This window comes from Diabrotica undecimpunctata, chromosome 1 (assembly GCF_040954645.1).
Source record: "Diabrotica undecimpunctata isolate CICGRU chromosome 1, icDiaUnde3, whole genome shotgun sequence".
NCBI classification, from domain to species: Eukaryota; Metazoa; Arthropoda; class Insecta; order Coleoptera; family Chrysomelidae; genus Diabrotica; species Diabrotica undecimpunctata.
Genome location: NC_092803.1, coordinates 22,472,945 through 22,493,418, shown reverse-complemented (window position 1 = coordinate 22,493,418; position 20,474 = coordinate 22,472,945). Strand labels below are relative to the sequence as shown.

Sequence of the window (20,474 nt, the reverse complement as noted above, 5' to 3'; positions counted from 1 at the left end):
AAAAAATTCTTTTTACTTGATTTTATTTACCAAACATAGCCATTAGATAATGAAATAGTGTGACTTTCCTCAGTAGTTCACATTGCCCCACCCTATGGGGCAATGTGAACTTTTGACATATAGTCAGTTGTCATTTTTTTGTTGAAAATACGTTAAATAAATTATGTTTCAATTGCAACTAAATGACAGTTAAATGTTTAATGAACGTCCCTAATTAATTAAACAAAACAAAATCATTTCTGGTTTAACAGTATGTGCATATCTTCCTTAGATGGTTCACAATGCCCCATCCTCCCCTAAAAGAATATTTACATTATTGTGGCATTGAAAAAAATTAATTTCAATTGTTTTAATTATAATACGCCTTTATAAAAATAATAAGAAATATCCTTTTTTCTAAATAAATCGAAATGGATAAATTGAATTATTATTCTAAATTTAAATAAACTAAGGCACATTCGAAATATTTGGGTCCATGTTTTTAGCGAGATAGAAACCATTTTTTATCCTTGTCAAATTATTCTTACTTGTACTTGAAGGTTAAAGATTATAAACCCTGTTGTAGAGTTACAATCATTCATTTAGTACTTTTTTTGAAAAAATCACTAATAAAGGAATTTTTTCAACAATAAATGCAAATAACTCGAAAAGGGAGCATTTTTAGAAACATTAAAAAAGGAGATAAAGTGTTTATTTAATGAAAAACGCCTAAAACATGATTCCGAAGCGATTCCGTGAAATCGGTTTTTATAAGTTATTTATTAGATAATAATAATTGCCAATCCTCTTGGAAAAATTACAAAAAAAAATAAACTTAAAAAAATATAGTATATAGTAAAAAAGGTTTGGTGTATTAGAAATGCAAAAAATATTAGTCGGTATATTTCGCTTCTAAGCGTCTTTTTCAGAGGTAACCGCTCGCCTAAAATAGTTTTTATGTTGATACGGTGAACTGAAGAAAATAAAAAAGTTTATGAAGGTGCTTAAAGAATAAACGAAAATGGGAGCTCCAAAAAGTTTGGTTAGGTATAGGCAGTATATAAACAAAACTGAAACTTTCTGTGTTTAGATATAAAATAAAAACGGTTACAAGTTTGTGCTAATTAAAACATAATATAAATAGAAAGAAAAGAAAAGCAGTGTGAAACACTATATGAAAAAAAAAATTGTAAGATATAAAAATCAAAAAGACCATTAGGAGATCAAATTTGGAAAAATTACTAGAAAAAGTTAATTTGTATGAAAAAGTCATTGAACAATCTAATCCAAGAAAGAAAAGTTATATGAACACGTAGGTTATCGTAGAAAAGCTTTAAAGGAAGAAAATATTTATGAATAATACGATACATAAATGAAAAACCGTTACGCCATATTTCTTACCTCCATATCCGTTACCGGTTTATGGTTGTGCTCCTCTTCCTCATCTTCTTCATCATCATCCACACCCTCATCGTCCTCGTACTCACTCACTTCTACTTCTTCCTCTTCTACGTAATCAGAATATTCTTCTGATTCACAGGTTTCCTCTATACTATAGTTTCTCAAATCCTTTTTCTTGCTCATATCGATCACAGTGTTGTCTCTGTTCAGGTTGAGGTTAAGTCTTTCAATATTGGAGTTTATTCTGTCGAAGTCATCAGATTCTTCAGAATCTACAGGTCCGTACTCTTGTACCTCGTCATAGCTGTCATCGTCTTCCAGCAATTCTTCAATATTACTGTCAGATACAGAAGACTCGCTGTCATTGTCTAACGATTTCGTATAAGAGAGTTGTTTGGAACTGGTGGTAGATTCAAAAGATCCTTTATTTGTAGATAGCATTTTTAATTTGTTTTTAGGATCAAGTCTGTCCAGTTGATCTGGGATGGCTATCATAGGGCTGGTGTCTCTTGAACTTGGTGTTGATGGTATGCTAACTGCTTCTTTTAAATCTTTTTTACTTTCACGGTCCGGTGTTACAGAAGGAGACTTATTGAAGAAAAATTTGTTCTTTATAGGGATTTTACTTGGACTTGGCGATGGGGAAAGTAGCGCATTTGTTAAAGACACGCAACGTTGTTTTAAGAGGGGGATCTTTGAGGGTTTCTTCGCTACGGGAATTGTTTGAGGATTTTGTGACATTTGAACTTGAGTTGTAACTTTGGGCTCTACTTTACTAGATTGACCAATCACTTCTTTATGTTCTAGTTTATCTTTTGAGGCTCCTTGTTTTGCTTCTACTCTTGTAGTGGCTCTTTCTTTATTTTTATCTGTATATTCGTTATTGTCCATGACGTTGCTATCTAAGACCTTACTTCTACTATCTTGCATTTCAAAAGGTTTTGCCTTTGACTTGATTTTCTGACTAGAAGATCTTTCATTTTTATTTCTTTTCTTGACAGGTCTTCTTCTGGTAATTTTGAATGTTGTATTCCTAGACAAAGTGTTTTGGTAGTTACTGGATTCTTCATCAGAATCATAGTTAACATTTTTTCTATATTCTGTTTTAGCTCTAACTTCATTCTTTTTTTGAGATACGTCTCTGGCAATATCGTCTTTATTAGTAGACATTAAACTAGAATCTTTGTTAGATACTTTACTGGTACTATTATCGTTGATTTCTTTTTCTGAAATCTCTTTATTAAGATTTTCTGCTACTAAATTTCTGTCTGGGATCTGTATATTATTTCCAATGTTATTGTGTTTAGATTCCAGTCCAATAGATTCTTTAACTACTTGTTGATTATCAACCTTTCCCTCTAAAACTTCTTTAGCCGACGTTTTTTGAGTTTTACTTTTAGTTATTTGTAAATTATTTTCCTGCGCTTTATTGCCGGTGCTGTTTGTTTTTACTTCTCGACTTTTTTTCTTTTGTTTGGACATATTTCTTTGAATATTAGGTTCAGTTATATTTGCTACAGCTTTATCTGCACCCAAATCTAGTTGATCATTTGCTTCTTCTTTGTGCTTTGTTGAACTGCCAGGTGCACCTTCTTCCTTATTTAACACATTTCTTTGAATATTAGGTTCAGTTATATTTGCTACAACTGTATCTATACCTAAATTTAGTTGACTATCTGCTTCTTCTTTGTACTTTGTTGAACTGCCAGGTGCGGCGTCTTCCTTCTTATTTGACACATTTATTTGAATATTAGGTTCAGTTATATTTACTACCACTGTATCTACACCTAAATCTAGTTGATTATTTGCTTCTTCTTTGTGATTTGTTGAACTGTCAGGTGCGTCTTCTCTCTTCTTGTTGGAAACATTCCTTTGAATATAAGGTTCAGTTATATTTGCTACAACTTTATCTATACCTAAATCTTGTTTATTACTTGCTTCTTCTTTGTATTTTGTTGAACTTTCAGGTGCATCGCTATTTGAATCTTTAGATTCAGATATTGACAGGTTTTCTTGATTAATACCTATCTGTTGAGAGTTATTTTCATCATAGTTGGCCTGAGTAATTTCAATTGTACTAGAAGTAGAAATTTGAGTTTCTTTTATTTGATCTTCAGACGCACCATCTACAGAAGACATAGGCTCAAACTTAGATACGTTTTGTTCGGTATTACTTGCATTGTGAGGTGTGATTTCAACATTATTTTCATGAATTAAGTCACAGCCTTTAACTCTTTCCTCACTTTGTTGCTCAGAATTGACTATTTCAATATTACTATTTGTTGAATGCCCAATATCACCTTGATTATTAGTTATATCTTTATTTTGAACTGCATCAGCCTCTATTTTTATCTGTTCTACATTTTTTCTGTCGTTCTCTTCTAATGGTTGTTCATTTTTTGATATAATATGTTGCTTTGATACCTCTTGAACCTGTTCTTCTCTACATTTGGCGCTATTGTTTTGGTTTTCACCGCTTGGTGGCTCCTGTATAGCTACATTTGGTTTGTTGATTTCATTCTTAGCAACAGGTTTTAACATAATCGATGCCTGACTTTCAACAATTGTGTTTTCTTCGTCATCTAATACATTTTTGTTACCAGAATTGCTTAAACCAGTTGATGTAGACCCATCAGGATTTCTTTCTCCAAAAAATATATTTATAGTTGATATACTAGTCTTTCTTTTTAAGTTTTTACTTTCCCCTTTTATTGGAACGGCTGTTATGTTCGTACTATTATCTATAACTGAAATATCTGCTTCTGTGTCTATTTTTACTGGTTCTATTGATATTGAAGAGTCTTTAGCGACACTCTCGGTATTCTCAGTAGGTAGAAATTCAATTTCTGGTTTCTTGTTAACTTCCTTAGTTGACAGTTCTACTATTGAGGGTTCTTTATTACTTATTTCGTCTTTTTTGATAGTCATTGAAGGCACTACAGCTTCCAGAGTGGTATCCAGAGCATCTTCAAATTCATGATGACTGTCGTCATCAGAAGTAACGTTAGAAATGTGTGATGTACTGGGATAATCACCTATATGGATCACAGTGCTACTTTTTTCTATATAAAACTTATTTTTTGGTTTAGTTTCTTCATAACTGGCTACTGAATTATCAGTTTTGTCTTCAGGGAGTGCTGTAGAATGAACAAATTCGTTGGTATGTGCTGTAGCAGCAACTGAGATGTTTGTAACGTCTTTTTTAATCTCAGTTTCTTTGGCAGAAGTTACAGGTTCAACAAATTCAATATTTTGTTTTACAGCAGTAGCTGAAGTCCCTGGAAGATGTATGTTAGATTCTATTTCTTCAGCAGGTTTTACTGAATCTGCCTTGATTGTGTGACTTTCTACAGAACGTTCATTTTCTACTGAATAGTTTTGAAGATGGGGTTCATGAGTGTTGCTATTAAAATTTGTTTTTAAGGTATTATCTATACTGATATTCTCTGTATTAATATTAGCAGATGGGATTTTTGTTTGCAGCTGACTAGACTCTATATTTACAATGCCAGTAGAAGAATCTTTTTCCGCTGCATCGTTTTTTGATTGCAGGTTGTGAAATTTTTCGACTTTTGGAATTATTATTCTATCTCTTTCTTCGTCTTTAATTTCATCATATTTTATTGTATTACTGACAACAGCTTCGTTTTCATTAATTAGATTCAAACTCAGCAATTTGATATCTTCCAAATTTTTTAAAATCTCTAACTCCAAATTATCCAATGCCTCCCTGTTATCATCAGCTTCTTGATCTCTGTTTATTTTCTCTGTATCTTCTGGTAGTGGAGATATTGGTAAAAACAAGCTTTCTGAAGAGTTTTGACTAATTATTGAAGTGGGGGTACTTACCGCTTTTGATTCTGATCTTAAAAAACTATCATCAATAGATGCCTCTAAAACAACAGAAATTATTTTTTAGACTATCCATCAAAGGAAACTTAAGACTTGAGTTAAAATAAAAACATTACAAAAGTTTAGTGAAAATGTAATGTAAATGTAAATGTCCAGTAAAATGATCACCTTGGGTAAAACGGTTTCTTAAGCTATTTTTCATACTTTTCATAAAATTGCTGCTTAGCTTTCTTTATTATATTTAGTACTACTAGCGCTACCTATATACGAAGCTACGAAGTATAATAGCAACGAATATAGACGCACATAATCTTTGACATACTTTAAAACAGTCCTGTAGAGGGCGACTTCATAGACTCAAACCATGGACTTCGGCTTAAAACTGTATCATGAAAGCTAGAGTTAGGGGGAAGTGGGGAAGGAGTATGAACGAAGCTATTTAACTAATTCATTCATGATTAATAAAATTTCGAAGCCATTGATTTGCAAACTGTTTTTTCCACAATAAAATCTTTATTTTTGTTATATTAAATTATTAAATTTTTAATTTGTTTTGGTGTTTGTACTGCCGCAGGTCAGAGGGTACGCATTCGCATTGTAGCCAATAATTAATTGCAGTCCATTTTTCCTGCAATCTCCCACTGGCTGTTCCAACTCCCTTGATGGTGGTTGTTCGAGATCACCATATAGGAGGTATGCTGATTCGAGAATTGTCTGACAGGCCCCCCTGATTGTCTTAAAGGACACCTTTCCAAATTCGAACATATTTCCAAATTAAAAATTCCCTGAAACCTGAAGAACTCCTTCTCCACAAAAAAGTCCTTCTTCGCTTCCAGGTACTTTACCTATAAGTAACAGAGAAATTCATAATATATCTTCATCAGACGAGTCAGAGGAATGGGAAGCAAGTGGCTTCCCACTTGCCTTGCAATGGGCTATTTTGGAAACAGTCCGAAAGAATTAATCGAAAAATGAAACTTTGATTGGAAATGGAAAACGTTGGTTCAAACCATAAATTTGACAAACTCTGCAGTTGGTAATTCAATCAAAATTTTCGAAATTAGCACTTAGCCATTTTGGAACAGAAAGGTGGCGTTAAAAGGAAAGTAATTCCATCATTGTTGGAGAATACTCCATTTAATGCATCTCCACTACCTCAGGCATTTCCTCAGCTAAGGAATTAAATACGTTTGCAAGGATCAACTGTTTTCAGTTCCACATCAAATTATCTTTTGATGAAAGAAAAACAAAAAACACCAAAGCCAACTTGACAAGGAGCTAGGAAAGCTGTAAGCAAAGGGTGTTTAGAAAAACAAAAGAAAATAAAAGATTTGATGATTATGATGATGATGAAGATTTGAAGTATATTTTGCTCGGAATAATTGAGTAAATTGCAGGCGAAGGAGGTTTGGATTAAGTGGAATTTATCCAATAAATTATGTTAATTAGTGTGAGCGGGATTAACTGGAAAGCAAAAATTGTATATTTGAAATTTTTGGAAATCGAAATGTTTTATTACTTTTTCTGCACAAAAGAACTATATGGGTAATTTTAACTCATGGGCGAGGTTAGAGCTTTTCAAAAGAATGTTTTTTTTTCTTTTAACTACATACTTAGATATAATTTGTAATCATAGTTTGATTAAACTGCACTTAATTATTTCGTTTCTTGTTATTTTTAGCCTAAAAAAATGTTACAGGTACCATTTTGCCCCACTCTCTCCTAATCTTTTTTAAGTCAGTTGAGTAATCAATTTACGACCATAATATCATCATTTATAATGTATTTATCTTTGACAGAAAAGTTTCTAAACCAAATAGTCATCAATAAAACTCACCTTCCCCGTCAAAAGCACTAACGCTGACCCCCTCATTACCTGCCTCATTCTCAATACCCACCGGCGGTCCCCAAATCCTCATTAGAAACGGTTTCAGTTGCATTTTACTGAGCTCACTGTATGCAGCTTCCAAGTCACCGTGGTTTGCCGTTAACACTGTTATGATATCTTCTCTATTATAGTCTCCTCGGGAAGCCAAATCGGCATACTGGAAAGAAATAATTGTAGGGATTAGTAACAAATTTCAAATATTCGTTTTATATTTATATTATATCCGATATCAATATTTTTTATCCTAATAAGGTAGAAGACTAATCAATGTTCTCTTTTAGATATCCTCTCTATTGATGAAGATTGGATATAATTACGGCAAACTGCTAATGTGTCCTCTTATTAGCACTAAATGTGTATCCTCTGTGTAATCTAGTACATTTTTTAGTCATGAGCATTTAGTAGACCCGTAGTAGATTATGTCTCTCTTCTAGATAAGTATCTGTTTCTTCTTCTTCAAATTCTATTTTCTATGGAGAAGGTTGAAAATCATCATAGATATGTTAATCTTACTGACTGCCACATTATATATAGATCTGCACTACAGCATTCTAATTATTCTCTTAGTTTCTTAAGCCAAAATATTGTTCGCCTTTCCGAATTTCGTTTTTCTAAAATTTTGCCTTTCATAATTATAACATTTATTACTTATTACAAGCCTTCATAACTTTCACTTATAATAATTGTAACATCTGAGTACCTCAAGGTGTGAACATAAATATTTATTGAGCAAAAGAGAAGAACGTCCTGCCCTAGTCTCCTCTGTATCGTTATGTCCTCTGTTTATATTGATCTATATTAGTAGATGCAGTCTACCTTTCAACTAAATAAGAAGATAAAGGTATTATTTTCAATGTTCATTATGACTCATAGAAAAGCATCACTTACCTTTTTCTGTCGTTGTTCCACACATTCCTCTACAGCCGGCCACATGTTTCCCTTGTGCTTCCTCAAAGCATCTCTGGCTTCAACTTTGGATACAGTACCAACTATGTTAATGGGTCCTTCACGACCCATTTGTGTGGCTAGAGTTTGGACACTGGATATAGTTGATTCCCAGTGTTCCTTTAGCCATTCGATGGGATTGGCATCTTTGCAATGGATAAGGGCGGCTTGTAGTTCGTCAGCTGTGTATTTATATTGTTCTGCCTCCTAAACAAGAATATTAATATATAAATATCTATTATAATGTTTGCGTTTTAGGTTTTAATTTTTGATTTTAGTAGAAGAGAGCCAATTACAACGTAGAGTTGTAAGACATCTACAAAAAATCTAAAAATGGTAACCTAATCTAACTCATAGACATATACTACAAATAGACTAATTGTTGCCATACATTCGGGTTCCCCCAGTGAGACAGAAAAAAGTGACGCAAAGCAGTCCCTGCACCTCTTTCTAATGGAGTGGGTTTATTGACCACGTTACCTTCTCATTGGTCATTTAGGTCACGTGAATACTAAACCTGGCAAATTAGAAAGAAATGCAGGGACTGCTTTGCGTCAGTGTTCTCTGTCGCACTGGGGGAACGCGACTGTATTGTAGGCCTTTGTCGATTTGTATTGTATGTGTAGGATCTAACTTATTACGAATATAACCTTACTTTATTTAAATTAACCTATAAACTTGTGAGTAATAACTACACTCTACTTACACGAAGCAGTTTGACGACCTCCATTCCCGAGCTTTGGAAAGGATCATAACCATTTTGATTGAGTTCTCCGTTTTCTCTCTCGAAGTGGTGTGGAAATGGCTCTGGTCGAAGGTGACTTGGGTGCATGTTTTCCATCTGTAAATGTACCGAAAAAAGCTTTAATACACTTTAGGAAAAGGAGAAACAATAAATTTGAAATAAATTAAAAAAGCTTAATGTGGTGGAATTGAAAACGAATTTTTGTAAGGATACTAGATATTTGTCACAAGTTAAGTATAACACTAGGTCCAAATATAAAGCCTCTGATTAACGCAAAAGCCAAGGATATAAGTCATGTTAAAATTTAGGTATATTTTCTGTGTTACAAGCAGATTTGAGTTTATGATTTTATTGCGAATGGAATTCAACTAAAAATATAACCAAATCAACCTCCTTATATAAATTTTGGAAAATAATGAATTATATAAAGAAGAAACGAAAGGCACTATGAGGAGAGACAAGCTCAGTTCTTGACTCCTGAACACCAGAAGTTATATTTAATAGGTAGTTGATAAAATTGAGAGTGTTGATAAGTTGATTTTAAATTTAATCCACTATCCGCAACACACAAAGATACTTTATAAAACATCGAATAGATTAATTAATCCTGATTTATTATTCATTAGTATATCGGTTTATAGGATCATTTGCATATATACAAGCCAAATAATGGGAATATGCCAGACTTTTAGTTATTTCAAATAAATATTAGCCAAGCGGTCCTAACATCTGGCCAATTTCATATTTATTGATACACACATCCTCTATCTAAGTATATACAAGTAAAATAAACACCCTATAGTATCCCAAGTCGACTTGGCTGGGCCTTCTATAAAGTTCGGGTTTTCTAAGATCCATAATACTGCGGGTAAGTCTTATCTCAGGTTGCGATGTTCGGTTTCTACTCACAGGTCTATATTTTTTATAAGGCATGTCTTCAACATATGGTACGGGGCTCGCTTCTCGACTTCCAGGTAAACTCTAAAACAAAAGATAAGAAAGCAATAGAAAACATAGTGTTCAACACTTTCTCAACGAACACAAACCTGTGAATCAGTTGTATACGACATTCCACTTGGCGATCGATGAAGTGACGACCATTCAGAATGAGCCTGAGAATTGGCAGAATGCAGAGATTGAGATCTCTTCAGATAGTCACTACGTCTGCTTCGACTGCGTCCTCTGGATTGGTTTTTAGTTTCATTTACCATATCTTCATATGTCTATAAAAAATAAAATATATGATTATATATATATATATATATATATATATATATATATATATATATATATATATGTATTATATATTTTTAGTTATTCAGTTTTATATAATATATGTAACACGATATACAGAAATAATGGTATGTTGTAGCGCATGCTTTGAAAATGTAATGAAATATTTCTGTAAAATCACAGAGGGATAAATTGGGATGTTATTTAACCTTGCATGGCGAGCTACCCCAAATATTTATTGTTCTAGCCTTTGAGGGGGGTCAATAGTCGCGTAAATTTAAAATCGCGACTGAATGACGCAGCCGCATTATCTGCCATCTTAAATTTAAAGTAAAAACGTTTTGCTCAATATCTCCTATATTTGCAATTTTTTTTTAAATGCTCCGAACTAGAATTGTTTAAATGCGATTTATTACAATTTCTTATTAGCAAAATTTTTCGAGCATTCGATATTTTACGAGTTAAGTGGGAAAATAATGACAGAGCGTAATTATTGAATTATCCCTTTTATTATTAACTTTACTACATGAACGTAAACAGACAAAAAAGGGGACAATTATATTTTATACAATTTTGAGATAATTTTCTTTTTCGGATTCCGAGAAATGCTTTTCCAACAAATTGAGGCATCGAAGGCGTAGAGAATATTGGATGAAAAGTTCTTCCTGATCTTTTTCTAACGCAAATTCTTCCAAAAATGCTGGTCTTACTTTTTGCAAAGCTTGTAGTCTTTTCTCGTATCTCCCGGTTTCCACATTCCGTTTCTCAATTTTTTTATCAAGACTGGCTTCTGTAGTAGCAACATTTTCGATGAGCTGCTTCGTGTCCAAAATTTCTTGGTGAATCGATTTTATTGCTTGTTTTTCTTTTTGTTGTTAAAATTAATATTTAAGGTCGCACGTATGCGGTAAAGGCGCAAGTGTAAGGCCTTGTAGGAACTGGTTTTATAGGAACTGCATTTGTTTAATATCTCTTCTTCTTGTAGTGCGTATCCGTTTCGGATGTTGGCGACCTTCATGACAATTTGTATTTTGCAAACTGCTGCTCTGAAAAAATTTGTGGTTGTTGTGTTGAACCACGTACGTAAATTTTTCAGCCAGGAAATCCTTAATACCTCGGTTATTTTCAACTTCTCGACAAAATGTTACAATTACAATTTCCTACAAAGTCTTATTTGTAACTTTTTTCGTGCGGTCTATATTTCCGAAATAAGGGAGAAACTAGCGACTAAGTATAATTACTAAATTATCTTGTATATTATTAACTTTACGTTGGACAAAAACAAAAATGGAGAGAATTATATTTTTTTGATATAACCAATATTTAATGTCGTATACTCGAGGTAAAAGGACATAGCAACATACAATTGTATTTTCAAAACTGTTTTCCACACCTTCACCGAGGTAGAGTTAGAGGCTCGATTTTTCACATGGTATCCCTAGAAGCATACATTTTCAAGTAGACGCTTGTCTTCTTGATCACTACGAATAATTCTTGATGATGAAAGAGTTTGAACACCACGTTTATTCGCTATAACACCATTTTTTCGGTTATAGCTTCTCCAAACACTAAACACTGCTCCATTTTCATTGCAATACGTCTACTCCGAAAAGATTTAAGTCACCAATCTACAGAAGAAGTATCAGACGATCGCGCAAAAGGTGGAGTGACAACTTTCCATAGAGGTATTAATCCGCCAATGAACAAGCAGAATTGTTTATAAAGAGGAAGAAGAAGAAGTAGAAGAACCACAACGCATAAAATAAACATATATTCAAACGGAAGGCTGAGAATTATCAGTTCCCGAGTGATGTACCTGCGCAGCTTGGTACGAATTTAAGAGTCATAATCCGCATACCTTTAGTTCTGTATATCGTGCATCTTACTGCATGTATTTTATTCTGGCATTTTAATAGGTTGTTCACGTATGTTTTATTTATATGATTTCAAAAGTTTTTAAGTTGGTCATTACGAATTCCTCCGTGAAATGAAGAGGGAACATATACAAATAAACTGTATAAATAATAAGTATTTAAATAACACGTTTTTAAAACGGACTAAAAAGTATAAAAAGACTACTTAACAGACGAAATGTCTTGCCAGGCTAAAAGAAGAAGATGAGTGGCCATACTATGTTGACGCTGCGTTGTAGCACGAGGAGTGGAAACAAATTGTGCTCAATCCTCTTATACCTTTCCCCCAGTGACTATATCATTTTATGGCACGACATTATCTCCCTTTTTTATATATATCGTTATATTCCGTATCCCTTCCCTTTTATTTGATTTGTTATGTGTTTGATGATGAGAGGTCTATGTTAAATTATTCGATAATAGAGTTGGTTATTGTGCCGTCTTCTAACGAAGGTTGTCGATCAGTTCTTTAAAAACTTTAATATCTTTTGCAACGTGCAATATCTATTTAATACTGAAGTTAGTCTATCTGATATTTCTCAGCCAAGTCTTCTTCTTGGTTTCCAAACCTGTTCTTCCCTCTACTTTTCCTTGCATGATGATATGTAGAAGAGAATATTTATCATTTCGAAGTATGTGTCCAAGATACGATGTTTTTCTTATTTTAATTGTGTTCATGAGCTTCCTGCCATGTTGAATTCGCCTTAACATTTCTTCGTTTGGGACTTTTGCAGTCCAAAGAATTTTAAGAATACGCCTATATAGTCACATTTCGAATGCCTCCAATTTTTTTACGGATTGCGCTTTCAGAGTCCAAGCTTCTACCCTATATAGCAATTGCGACCATACATAACATTCGATGAAACTTTTTCGAACTATTTCAATCCTAACCTTTATCTCCTCATCTTGATCTAACTGTAAGTTTATAATTGGTATGAGGTATTTATACTTGTCGACCCTCTCTAACGGTTTACCCTTCAATGTCAGTTGTATGATGTCAACAGGGGTTTTTGAGATCACCATGTATTTGGTTTTATCCATATTCATTGTTAGTCCCGTCTTTTTGTTTGCTTTCTCTGTTAATGACTTCTATAAGAATGTGTATATCGTCTATATTTTCTGCCATGGTTGTGGTATTATCTGCAATCCTTGGTTTGGTCATTGTGAAAAAACGTAACTAAAGGTGCAGTCTCTGTTATGCGATTGTCGCTTAAGTTTGACGAAGCAGCAGTCGCAAGCGACTAACGCACTGATTTGGTAGTCTCTCTTAAGGCGCAGTCTCTCTTATGCGAATGTCGCATGCATTCGACGCAAGCAGCAGTCGCAAGCGACGTGCTGTCTACTCGTCAAATGGTTAAGTTTATACAAGCGGTCTGGCTTATGTGCCCGACGCAAAAAGCATGTTAAAAATTATGCTAGATAACTTCAAAAAGAATAAAACTCCTGAAATTTAAGGAGGAGAGTGAAACATCTACAATAGTTTATTTATAATCTACAATATTTTATATTCAGAATTTTTACTTTTTGTTCAGGTCAATAAAAATTAATATATTTATAATTTATGTAAACAGCTGTTGTCTTAAAGCTGGCTACTATTATTTCTCACACGTTGTCTCTCTTCTTTACATTCCTATAATTATTATGTGCGGAATTGTAGAGCTTTAGAACTTAATAGAGCGAGTCATTGAAAACAACAGAGGCTTAAAATGTCTAAGACCCGCACTGGGAGTTCAAAAAATCATCAAAATTAAAGACGTCAACAATAAGATAGAGAAGGACAAATATAGGCCAGCCTAATAAAACAACAAAGGAGAACGTCAAAAGAAAAATAAAAAACGTGAGATCAGAAGTACTACCAAATATAAAGGGATTCGAAATAGAAAGAGCTTTAAAAGAGCTAAAAAAATAATAAATCTCCAGGACACGACGGTATAATTGCCGAGCTCTTGAAAACAAGCAAGACATTAACAATCCCTGTACTAACAGAGCTATTTAATAGATGTCTCCATAATAGCAAGATCCCTAAAGACTGGAACGAGAGTCTAGTAATACTCTTACACAAAAAAGGGGACAAATGTGATCTACAGAATTATAGACCTATATCGTTGCTCAGTCAAGTATACAAACTACTTATGAGAATTATTAACAACCGGTTAACCTACAAAATGGACAATTACCAACCGGTTGAACAGGTTGGCTTCCGCAAAGGATATAATACATCAGACCATCTGCTAACAATGAGAACATTGATAGAGAAGGCAAATGAATACCAACTACCCGTATTTCTTGCCTTCGTCCACTATGAAAAGGCGTTTGATAGTACCGAGATGTGGGCCATAGAACAAGCTATTAATAATTGTAGAATAGATTCGAGATATAGGCAACTAATACATAATAGATATGAAAATGCAATTATGATCGTACAACTAGACGAAAATACAAATCCCATCCCCATTAAGAGAGGAGTGAGACAAAGAGACGTAATATCGCCAAAGCTTTTCAACCTAGCCATAGAAGACGTCTTCCAAACTACAAATTGGTCAACTTATGGAATTAACGTTAATGACAACAAGTTAAACCACCTTAGATTCGCTGACGACGTAGTGATTATAGCGAGCACATTCGAGGAACTGCAAATTATGATGGGGGAACTCGCAGCCAGAGAACCAAAGTGCGGAAATTACTAGAAGAGCAAGACTGGGCAGGATTTGGAAAACTTAGTTGGATACTGAAGAACCGCAAAATACCCCAATACTTTAGGAGCAAATTGTTCAACCAATGCATCCTTCCTATCATGACATATGGATGTCAAACCTGAACCCTAACCAAGGCAAACATGAATAAACTAGCCACAACAGAAAGAACAATGGAAAGAGCAATGTTAGGTACACGACTGTCAGATAAAAAGAAGAACGACTGGGTAAGATCCAAAACAAAAGTCGAGGACATAGCAACAAAAATTGCCAAACTTAAATGGACCAAGAGGAAGACCACAGATGAGATGGGTTGATGATATTAAAAGAATAGCCGGAACAAATTGGAAATATGTTGCTCAGGATAGAGACCGATGGAAGGAGTTGGGAGAGGCCTATGTCCAAACATGGACGACCAGAAGGCTAAGAAGAGAAAGATCTATCAGAAATGAGCTCTATGAGTCTAGCATCGTTGTTAGCTTGCATTTTTAAAATAAAAACAAAAATATAAATTAAAAGTTTTATACTATAAACAAAAACACTACCTTCTCTTCGCAGAACACGTGTCGATAACCTACAAACGCTTAATTTTTTATTGTTTTGAGAATTGGACGCATGCAGTTGCTGCATGGAACTGCTATCATATGCAGTAGATGCAGCAGACGCATGCGATTCCTTGCGTCAGGCGCATAAGGTAGACCGCTTGTATCAAGTTACTATTTAATGGAGTGCACATCACGTCACTTGCGTCTGCTGTTTGCATCGAACGCATGCGATAATCGTATAAGGCCTAATTTCCATGAAACGAGTAGCCGTTTAAGTTACTTTGACAAGTAACTTTAATCAAGTATTTAAGTCTGAAGGGCATTAAACTAAAGCATTTACACTATTGAAGTAAGATAACTGAACTTGAACAACGGTTAAGAGAAGAGAGAAAAATGAGGCGAAAAAGATCGTCTGTTCCAGTACCAGACTTTTTATGCGTTCCTGGTAATATGTCGTGCTCAGATTTTTTGTTTTGTTCTTTACAATTTGAGGACCAAAATCATTTATTTTCATTTATTGTTCTGTTTTATTAACTAACAGAATCTGTCTTTTGTTTTTTTTTTCTATACTGACTACTAGATATATTCCAAAGACATGTTTGTTCTTCGTACAACTCTACAAACTTCAATGCTGTCTCTAAGTATACATTAACGAAAGTATTGGTTTGCCCATTGTAGAAGAATGTAATTAATAGGACCCGCAGATGTCGGCAAGACCACTTGTATTATAGGTAATGAATTTTGACAAGAGCTATGACCTTGTAAATAACAGATACACTTGTGTACTGTATCGGCATGACTCATAGCTCTTGACAAAATTCATTACCTTTATCAATAAGAAAATTTCACCCGACAGACAGATTCGACCAACCCAATAAAAACATATTAAAAATTTAACATAATGACAGTATTAGATTTTTGTTTTGATACAGTGCAGCGACAGCCGCTTATACGTATTTCGACCTCTTTAGGTCTCCTCAGAACGGTATAGCCACTGCTCTGAACCAAAACAAAAATCTCTCCCGTCCTAGACAATAGTTATCAAAATAACTATATACGGACGTAACTACGCCATCTAAAAACAAAAAGAGAAATCAAACGATTTCTACCTAGCGAAACCGAATTCAACTTTTTACCACTGTGTTTCCTAAAACTTGCGAAACAAACAGCTGGATAAATTACTCGGCAAGGGAATCTAAAATTGCATTCCACATGCCGTTCATCCTGGTCAAAATTCAAAATGTCAAAATGTATATTAAAAATTATATATATAAAGTCTTACCTGTGTGGACATATTCTGCGGTGGAGGCGAAGTACCAGTTGAAATAGACGCGACATTTCTCGGAGGCCTCTTGTCCTGACTTTCTGACACACACTGTATCACTTCCTTTGTTTGCACTTCACTTGACGTACCAATACTCTTCACTGTTTCTATTTCCTCTTTTGGAACGTTATTATTTTTGTCCACTTCACTTTTTTCTTCACTGCCTGTAACAACAGGGCTATATTAATCACAAACACACTAAACACAAATTTTAAACATTAAAAACACTACAAAACACAAATGCACACAAGGAATAGGGTTAACCACTATTAAAAGCAGAATAAAAGACATATTTTGGGACTGGGCTAATATGCTTACATTGTCAAATATGTAGATCAACATAATACAGAATATTGTGTTCATTAAAGTGCTCATCGATTTTTCCTTTGTAGTAGACTCGTTTTATTATATTCTTCATCATATATTTTTAATAATTACCTTCTTCCATAACATAATGTAATGCTCCTCTTTGTTTCAAAAGACTTGAAACTCCCTTGATGCACTGTAAGTGAACGCCTCTTTGTCCAGTCCCAGAAATAGTCTTTTTGAGTTATTTATTTGATTTTTGGAAGGCGGTAAACTTGGTTCCGGGCCAAAATGATATTTTCCTACTACCCCTACCTTTCTTTGATTCGATCTGCTGGATTTTGGTATCGTTGTCGGATATGGTCAACTTTCCAAGTTTGTTCAATACTGATTCGGTCTCGCTGCAATCTTTACTGAAGTCATCACTTGATACGTTGATTTGAACCTTTTCCATTTCTTTGGGAAGGGAGTCTTCCTTTTTGATTTTTCTTGAAAGTGTAGACGTTTTGCAGCAGACTATGCATACTTTGACGCCAGGTTCGTTTACAAATGTACAATGTTCACATTCCCATTGGGTATTACTAGGAATTTCTTTTGCCTCTTTGGGGATGTTGTCGTACTCAGATCCATTTTCATCGTTAACCACACTAGGTTTCAGACGATTGTTACCTTCTTCTGATAACTCGTCGTCGGTATCACTAGATGGAGTATGCATACTACGCTTGCTTCTGGATACAGACGGCTGCCTCTCTGTAAAACTTCTGCTAGGAATTTCTCTACTGACGCTGTCTCTTTTAGCTGGAAGTCTTCCTCTAGAAGACTTTCTTTCACTATGATGGCTGAATGTTGATCTTCTATCGTCATCATCCTCATCTTCCGTATCTTCAACGTATTTTTTTCTGCTTTTTCTGCTTAGAGTTGATTTTCTGGACTTGATACTTTGCGTAGGAGATCCTGGTCTTGAAGGGGTGTATCCTGGATGGTGTACGTTACTCATAGACATTGAATATGGAGGATACATAGGAACATTGGGTGGATTATGCCATGGTCCCATCCATACTGGATTCATCATGTATCCCCTTGGAGCCATATTCAGACTAAGGTTACTACCGTGGAGCTGTTGGTCGTATCCAAACTGATTCATCCAAGGATTTTGGCAACAGGGCGGTGGATAGTTTAGATTTGCCATAGATTGGGCCTAAAAAACTAATCATTAATGATTTGCATAATCTCATTAACTAAAAAACTGACTTGTTGAACAGGCATGAAACCATGGTGGTGGTGATGGTGCATCATTGGATTATTTACATTAAAACTGGAAGAATGATCAGAACCGTCTCTTTCAGAAGGAGGATAGGATATATTACTCAACTTCCTGGAACTTCTTCTACCAATATCTGAGCCAGAAATACTTCCTGTTCGAGATCGACCATTCCACTGACCTCCTTCTGCGTCAGGATAGCCCATATCTCGGTTGAAATTCTGTAAACATAAAAAATCAGTTATGAAGATAAATATATAGTTTTTACTTCTTTTTTGTTTACCTGATCGAAATCTGATAAATTTGAGACAGTTCCTCGCATGGCAAGCTGGTGTTGTCTGTAACGTTGTTGCAGAGATGGACTTGGGCTAGGAACTAGCCTTCTACTGCTGTCGAATGAAGGCGCAGAGACTTCTGACTGGAAAGCTAAAAGAAAGCAAGTTTAGAGGTTTTTGAATGTTGACACAAAATAAGTTTTTGGTATTAATATTAAAAGTAATAAAAAATGCTAATGTGCACATTAAAACAATTAAGATAATCAATGTATATAAATAAAGCTAAAAAACATATATAATCACTGAGTAACCTGTAAGGGACTAAGAGCGTAACGGACCCAAGCTTAGCTATAATGGCGAAACTCATGGTGTAAAATCCCTCCAATTAGAAGAAATAAATACAAAAACAGAACGACGTTATTAATAATATGAAATTAATTTACGAAAATTTTTACAGAAGTACCTACTAATAAAATATTTACTTTCTTTTACTTTTACATGTACATTTATTTAGAAAAATATTTTTCATTTTTAACTTATTATACAAAATATATCATTAATAACAAATGGAAGTATTTAAAGGTACTCACGACTAGAGGGCGGTGGTGGCAGGGGTCTATTTCCAAGAACATCTCGTTTCAAATTGACAAATTTATCTTTCAAAGATACACCATCATGACTTTCCCTTCTAGGCATTGTCGAGGACCTGTTCACCTGAAAAAGAAGAATATTATCGCTTCAAGATTTTACAATTTACTTCTATTTGTGTTAATCTAATTTGGAAATATGCAAGGGATGTTGTGAGGTGCTGATTTTGTTCTTTGTGAATTTGAAAACATTTCAGATGTTTTTCGCGAATGTGTTTAATGATGGTGAGGCTTTAAATTCAGACTTAGAGTTACAGAGTTACAGAAAATTGATCTGAAAACAAAAAACAATGATAGCGAAAAATCGATGTCCATCAAAATATTAAAAAATTGTAAATGTAATCAAGACATAACAGATTTTATACAAATCAAAGAAATCTTGAAAATATAAAACATTTTCCATTATTTTTTGCTTTCAGAACTTACTACAACGAAAAAAGACACTCGTTTACCTGAGGATGTCTGCTAAAAGTAGGACTTTGACAGGGAGAGGGTCCTATGGATCCGCCTCTTCTGTGACGTCTCGGGGGCGGTACTGGTGCGGAAACTGCTTCCCCTTTGGGCGGTAATGGAGGTCTAATAGTCTGTTCAAGTCTCTAAACAAAGAAAGTCAGTCGTATTTTATATTGACATGCCAAACATATCTAAATATGAATACATTTCTTTAAGTTATACTTACTCTTCGTATATGTGTCTGTCTTTTAGGATGTCTGTGGTACATATCATCACAGGAAACACAGAATACCTGTTTGCATTGCTCACAGTGTATATTTGAAGCTGAAGAACCGCACAATTGACAACGATGCCCCTCTGGCTTTTTATCTATATCAAAAATACTTTTTATGTAACCTAGTAAGACAAATACTAAAGAGGTCTTAAATCTTGTCAAACGCTTGAAATAAAGATTAAAATAAATGGGAACTCACGATTTATATTCTTCGCTGGCAACGGTGGTGTGGCATTTGAATACTGACCGAATTCTATTACTTCGTAGTCTGGTTCGTCCATTTTATGCTTGTGCTTCGCTTGTTTCATCATTCTATCGTCGTTTGGTACTGGCGGGGCTGGAACTCCACTGCCCGATTTGTTCTGAAAACAGAAATTCTTAAAGAATACAACAGTTTAGTTGTATACACTTAATTTAAAATATAACAAAATGTACAACAAAAGAGTTGTTGTCGACTATAAATACTAGTAAAATAAGAATAAGATGCTTATATTCCACATCTATCCTGGCAGAATTGCTTACGCTACGACCATGTTTTTTCGCCGCCACTGGATCCGTCAAATTATTTGAGAAACTGTAGCAGTTGACTAATTTTTAAATATTATGTCATATACATTGTATAAATATATTAACGTTTTTGTTTTATTATATTAACGTTTTTGTTTTATTATAGCATCAAGTCAATTGTTCCTAATAAATTGTTAAGAATAGCAAATGATAGTATTAAAATAAGTCAAAAA

The 20,474-nt window shown here is 34.2% G+C and overlaps 1 protein-coding gene across 4 annotated transcripts in view; it reads right to left on the bottom strand.

Moving 5' to 3' along the window:
- LUBEL (Linear Ubiquitin E3 ligase) overlaps positions 1–20,474 on the bottom strand; it is a 78,652-nt gene that overhangs the window by 17,802 nt on the left and 40,376 nt on the right. For all 4 annotated transcript variants that reach the window (XM_072538930.1, XM_072538925.1, XM_072538938.1 and 1 more), the window contains exons 3-16: positions 19,934–20,096; positions 19,687–19,829; positions 19,460–19,603; positions 18,951–19,074; positions 18,369–18,511; positions 18,076–18,306; positions 17,140–18,022; positions 16,477–16,682; positions 9,857–10,033; positions 9,606–9,791; positions 8,772–8,906; positions 8,009–8,272; positions 7,070–7,277; positions 1,381–5,273 (exon numbers count right to left, since the gene is read on the bottom strand). In XM_072538930.1, the coding sequence (XP_072395031.1) occupies positions 1,381–5,273; positions 7,070–7,277; positions 8,009–8,272; positions 8,772–8,906; positions 9,606–9,791; positions 9,857–10,033; positions 16,477–16,682; positions 17,140–18,022; positions 18,076–18,306; positions 18,369–18,511; positions 18,951–19,074; positions 19,460–19,603; positions 19,687–19,829; positions 19,934–20,096 (6,900 nt within the window). The remainder of the gene's footprint in view (positions 1–1,380; positions 5,274–7,069; positions 7,278–8,008; positions 8,273–8,771; positions 8,907–9,605; positions 9,792–9,856; positions 10,034–16,476; positions 16,683–17,139; positions 18,023–18,075; positions 18,307–18,368; positions 18,512–18,950; positions 19,075–19,459; positions 19,604–19,686; positions 19,830–19,933; positions 20,097–20,474) is intronic.